General features: G+C 43.5%; 1 protein-coding gene across 1 annotated transcript in view; it reads left to right on the forward strand.

The window, feature by feature from the left end:
- Positions 1–1,499: 1,499 nt before the first annotated feature.
- The window catches only part of CFAP206 (cilia and flagella associated protein 206), a 36,234-nt gene continuing 31,469 nt past the window's right edge, over positions 1,500–6,264 (forward strand). Inside the window, exons 1-3 of the mRNA XM_015570317.1 lie at positions 1,500–1,790; positions 2,889–3,001; positions 3,856–3,939. Of these exons, the coding sequence (XP_015425803.1) occupies positions 2,894–3,001; positions 3,856–3,939 (192 nt within the window). The 5' untranslated portion in view covers positions 1,500–1,790; positions 2,889–2,893. The remainder of the gene's footprint in view (positions 1,791–2,888; positions 3,002–3,855; positions 3,940–6,264) is intronic.

Raw genomic sequence — 6,264 nt, forward strand, 5'->3', positions numbered from 1 at the left:
CATTCTAACCCTATCTAATAAAACAGAAACATGGTAATCAGCCATACTTCCGCTACCCTTCCCATTGGCTAATCAGAGCGATATGCAAATTAACAACCAGCCACAATGGCAGCCGGCAGCAAGGCAGTTGAAGCGAACATGAGGCCTGCTTGCTCCAGTGGCTGAGGAAGCCAATGTTCCCTGCCTGCCACTGCCGGCCTCTGAGGGTGCACTCTAAGAAACAATGTTGCAAATATAGAAGCTAAACAAACCCCAGAAACCTGCTTTCAGCCAGCAGGCAGCTGCAACAGTGTGTCAATTACAGAAGCCAAACAAACCCAGACCTGCTTTCAGCAGCCGAGGTCTCAGATCTGGAGCCGAGCCTCAGAGCTAAAGCCGGCTCTCAGCTTCAGTGACAGCCATAGAAGGGAAATAGTTCTCTGGTGGTCAGTGTGCTCCGACAGGGGGAGCGCTGCTAAGCCAGAAAGCCAGGCTAATGGCTGCCAGTACAGCAGTGGAGGTGGGAGCCTCTCCTGCCTCCTCAGCAGCACTAAGGATGTCCAACTACAGCTTAGGTCTGCTCCCTGCTGGCAAGTGGGCATCCCCTGAGGGCTGCCAGGCTGCCAGAGGGATGTCTGATTGCCATCTTAGGCCCAATCCTCCGAGGAGAAGGGGCTAAGCCAGCAGGTGGTCATCCCCTGAGTGGGTTCCAGACTAAGAGAGGGCACAGGCTGGACTGAGGGGCTCCCCACCCCCCTGAGTGCAGAAAGTTTTGTGCACCGGGTCTCTAGTTTTTATATATAAAAGGCTAAGCCACCAACCAACTTGCCTGTAGGGATGACACACACTGACCACCAGGGGGCAGATGCTCAATGCGGGAGCTGCAAAAACTTGGCAGCAGCTGGTCTTGGGTGACACATGAGGAGGGAGCCCGAATCTGGGGTGCGGTCACCCGAGAACAGCCCTCTCGCAATCCGGGACCCCTGGGGGATGTCGGAGAGTGGTTTTCAGCCGACCCCTGCAGGCCAGGCTGAGGGATCCCACCTGCCCGAGGGACCCTGCTCACTCCGCAGACATCCTTTGAATATGCATTTTTCTCTTCTGGCATCGTGGACCATTCTCTTATGGACTTTCTTTGATAACAGGACATGAAATTAAACTGTGATCCTTTTTACCCTTGTTTTTTAAAACTAGATACTTTCACATGGACTCATTTCTCAACAATACTACGCTTTGGTTTTCCCATCCTCTGGGAACAGGTTCCCGCCTCTCCCAGACCCTCCTTTTTAAAAATGCCTACAGGTTCCCACGCTAGCAAGTTGATACCCTTGTTTAAGAAATTTCATGTTTAACACCCTTAACCCTGAGGTGTAATGAACCTGGCTTTTTCTGACTGGGATCTGAGCATTTGTGGGGGTTTTTTTTTGGTTTTTAAAATTCTTCCCACTCATCCTTCTGGGACAGACTCTTGAGGTTGGTCCCGCCCACACACTGGCCCCTCCCACACGGTGGCCCCGCCCCTGGTCTCGTTCGGTCTCCATGGTTACGCGGCCTCCGGAAAATGCCCAGCTGCCCCAGAGGCTCCAGAAAAGAGACGGATAAACTGGGCTCCTGCTCTCGATTCCGGCCAAGGTCAGCCCACTCGGGGCTCCGTGCCCTTGAGATGCGTCCCGTGAAGAGGCGAGCGTAGGCGGCGAGCAGAGCCCCGACCGCTGGCGGATCCCGCGCAGCCGGTTGAGTCTGACTGTAAAGGTCTCTCTCCTCCCGCTCGGCCGCCGCAGAGCGGATACCGCGGTCACTTCCGTCCGCAGGTTAGGACTTTAATTCGTCTTCCTGTCTCTGTTCAGCGCCCGCTTGCACCCCCAAAGGCCAGAACTCGGGAAAGTTGGCGCTTCAGGGAGTGGGACGGGCAGGGTACCAGGAGGCGTCAACAGCGACCGGTGCACGGAGCCTAACAGCGTTCGCGCAGGCGCACAGACACAACGCACGGGGGCGGGGGGGGAGGCGATTAACGCTGAGTACTTGTTACAGGCTATTTTAAGCGCGTACCTTATGCCATGCACTATTGTAACCGCCAAATATTGTATAGAACTCGGTCCTCGTCACGATGGACCCAGGTAGTCTGGTTGTACTGGACAAAATGCCACGTGCTGCCTCTTCCCTGAGCGCTGATAATGCTGAGCGTTAGCATTATCTACCTGCCCTTGCCTTTGTTGTGCTTTCCCCGCTCAGTTCCCCAGGCTGTTACTGATGCTCGGAAAAATCCGGGCACCCCATAACCATTAACATCTACCAGCTTTTCCTGGTTTATAGTAAATGGAAGTAATAACTAGGAGTTCATTTTTCTCCATGATGCATAACTCTCATGTTTGGAATTTTGGCTTTTATGTTTTTAATTAAGAGTCTAAACTCCAACTTGGATGTGCAGTAAAGACAATTTAGATGATCTGAGCAAGAATGGCTTTCCAAGTGTCTTATAATTATGAAAGGTCATTTGGTGAATGTGGTGGAATAAGCATTTCCACTTTAAAGCTGTACTCTGCCACCTGCACAGGTTAGGGTGGGGTTTCCCATTAATTCTAACCCCTTGCCCCATACTGTTTAACCTTTTTTAAAATTTAAAAATATGATATAAATGTATGATATAAATTTATTTTGATGACCACCATTATTTAAATAAAAAGGAAATGTTTCAGTTGTTTGAGGTCCCAATTTCTCTGTCTTCAGCAAAGTCCTTCATTTTTATAAATATAAAACAAATTAACTAATGCAAAACAGGAGAGGCCTACATGCTAATAAACACTTATAAGTTAATAAATAATATTATGACTCTACAGATGAAACATAAAATCTAAACAAGAAACAACATATAAATACAAATTTTTAAAAATAATTATTGTTTTATTTAGTCAGAATGCCTCCCACTCAGGCAGAAAGTGTTATAAAGAATATCATTCGAGAAATAGGACAAGAATGTGCAGCCCATGGAGAAGTGGTCTCTGAAACTCTGGTTGCTTTTATGGTAAGAATGAATATTTCTGTTAATTACTGGTTTATTTTTAAAATGTTTTTAAGTGGTACCTATTTTCCTCTTAAGCTTCTGTGAAACTTTCCTAAATGTTATTCAGTTGAAAACATATTGAGATCATCAGACAAGTTAGCAAAAAATACTTTTTTAAAAAGTCTATAAAGCATGTCAGTTCTAGAATTATAGAGACTGAGTTAGAAGATCTTGCTGAGTTTTAGAAACATCAATAGTGTACTGTGTCAGAGTTTTTTATTTATTTAATATTTTACATTTATTTAATATATGTTTTGTTGATTTCAGAGAGGAAGGGAGAGGGAGAGAGAGATTGAAACATCAATGATGAGAATCATTGATTACTACTTCCTGCATGCCCCACACTGGGGATCGAGCCCACAACCTGGGCATGTGTCCTGACTGGGAATTGAACCGTGACCTCTTGGTTCATACCTCGATGCTCAACCATTGAGCCACACTGGCTGGGCTCAGAGTTTACAGTGTTCACTTGTAAACATTACTTGTTGCCTTGGTTTCTCTGTTTGCTTTTGGTTTAACAATACACAATAAAAGCACAGTAAAATATTCAAATAGTTTCCCAATCTAACATCTAGCCATTACTTTTAGCCTATTTCTTCATGTAATTTTTCTAACACCATATTCAGATTTAATGTTTAGTACTTCCTTTCTTCACCCTCTAATGAAGGTGCTGATGAGTTGAGTAATAAGAAAATCAGCTGAATCATCAACCCCTGAGTGATCAAGAGGCAGTTGCTTAAAAAATGGAAACATATTAAGCTAATTTCATAATAATGTGAAATGAAATGATTTAATGGGCTCTCTCCTGCTCTCAGGTGAAAGCTGTTGTCCTGGATCCCAGAAATGGCTTTAACATGGATAGAACCCTCATCAAAAGTGACGTGGAGAAACTTGTTAAGGTGATTAGCCAACAATTCTCAAATTTTGAAATACCTATTTGCAATTATAAATATAGTATGAGTGTTAGCCATTATTGACTTCAGCTCCATGAAACAAAAACCCACCAAATGGTGGTGTGAACAAATAAGAGACTTGTTTTTTCTCATAAAGCAGAGTCCAGAGGTACATAGGCTGTTATTCCTGGCTTCCTGGGTCACCATCATGCATATGGATTCCATCCCAGGGTCACAAGATAGCTATTCCACCTTAAGGCAGGTGTAAGGGGGAAGGACAAAGAGCAAAATGTGTGTGTCAGTTGGGTCTCTCACTTTCTATTAGGAAAATAATAGCTTTCCCAGGATTCCTCCCATGCTGCTTGACCAGAATGCTGCAAGTCAGCCTGAAATGTTGATTTTCTTTTTCTTTTTCAGTTGAACAAATCTTTGCCCCAATCCCAATTGGGGCTTTGTTAGTAAAAAAAAAAAAAGGTATGGATACTGGCTGGTAGAATGTCTGCCACAGTATTTTAGAGACATCTTGTAATTAATCTAATGTTACATTTAGAACATTATTGTTTTTCCAGAACATTATTAACTGACTTGTCATATATTGTAAAATTACATAGTACTAAATTAAAATTCATATAATTTTATTTACTTTTTTATTTTTTCCATCACCATTTATCCCCCCTATACCCTCCTGTACTATCAATTACTGTCCTTCTCACTCCCAATCACCACATTGTTGTCCATGATCATGAGCTCTCATATAATTATTTTTGGTAATCCTCACCCGAGGATGTTTTTCCATTGATTTTTTGAGAGAGTGGTAGGGAAGGGTAGAGAAGAGAGATAAGCATCAGTGTGAGAGAGAATCAATTGATTGCCATGCACATGCGCCCTGACCAGGGCCAGGGATCAAGCTTGTGTCCTTGATCAGAATAGAGCCTTCGATTGGACTCGAACCCAGTACCCTTTAGTCCACAGGCCAACACTCTGTGCATTGAGCCAAACCAGCTAGGGCTATCATATAATTATTGATTCAGTGTAATTTGTGTTTTTCAATTCTAAAGGAAAAAATTGAATCCAAAGTAAAGTAACTCACAATTAGAAATCAGGTAGATGTGCCTGAAAACCATTTTTAAAAATAATTTTTATTGATTTCAGAGAGGAAGGGAGAGGGGGAGAGAGTTAGAAGCATCAATGATGAGAGGGAGTCATTGACTGGTTTCCTCCTGTGCACCCCACACTGGGGATCAAGCATGTACCCTGACCAGGAATCGAATGATGACCACCTGGTTCATAGGCCAACGCTCAACCAGTGAGCTATGCCGGCCGGGCTGAAAACCATTTTTAAGAACTAAAGAACATCATTAATTTTTTTCATATGTTTTAAGTTTGACTCACTGGATTTAAAGCTTAAATATTTATTTTTAAAAGATTCTTAAATGTATTCCCTAAAAATTCAACATTTAAAAAAAATTTATTCTGGGCTTAATGATTTTAATTCCCTTCTCTACACAGAAGACTTGAAGCAAGCTTTCCCCAGCTCGCATATGGATATTTTCTGGGTTTAAAACAAATGGCAGAGAAAGTTTTCATCATCCCCATCTTCTCTCACAGTCAGCAGTTCACACAGCAGAGCACAGGTCTATGTGCAGATGCTAAGGGTCCGGAAGGCCTTGGGAGCCTGAACTGGGGGGAATGTTGTCAGGGTGATTGTGCAGGAAGAACAGACTCCATGGTTCCACAGGGAAGCCTGGAGTGGGGCCTCTCTGTGCTGATTTTAAATGTGCTATGGAACCCATTCATAGCAATAGGGGCAATGACTGACAGTCATTGAGAAATCCTGTTGGAAAGCCATGGAGAATCGAGGAGGGACAGAACATAGTTTTCTTCTTTTCTTGGCTCAAGATGAGTTTTTCTTTTTTCCTCTGATTCAGCTAAGTTGGAGAGAATCAAGCTCAGTATACTTTTAGTATGACAGGTATATTAACTATCAATGTATATCACAATTAAAATGACAAAGTTTTTTTCTCAATTAAAAATTACTTGGATAATATTAAATATAAATTGTTACTGAAAAATATTAAAATTAAAAAAATGCAAAAACAAATCACCTGGATAAGGTAGACTTTGTAAATTCCTTGTTTAGAACAGTCCTCCTCCACTTGGAGGGGCCCAGGTGCACGGGTTCCATAAAGACAGTGTCCTGTCCTCTTGCATTCTTCCCATCCTCCCAGGAAGGCAGGGCTGGTGCTGGGGAGGTGGGGGCAGGTGACGCTGCAGATGTGCCAGCCAGCTGCAGATGAAGCCTAAAGAGTGAAAGAGTGAGACAGGAAAGAG

This window comes from Myotis davidii, unplaced genomic scaffold (genome assembly GCF_000327345.1).
Source record: "Myotis davidii unplaced genomic scaffold, ASM32734v1 scaffold185, whole genome shotgun sequence".
NCBI classification, from domain to species: Eukaryota; Metazoa; Chordata; class Mammalia; order Chiroptera; family Vespertilionidae; genus Myotis; species Myotis davidii.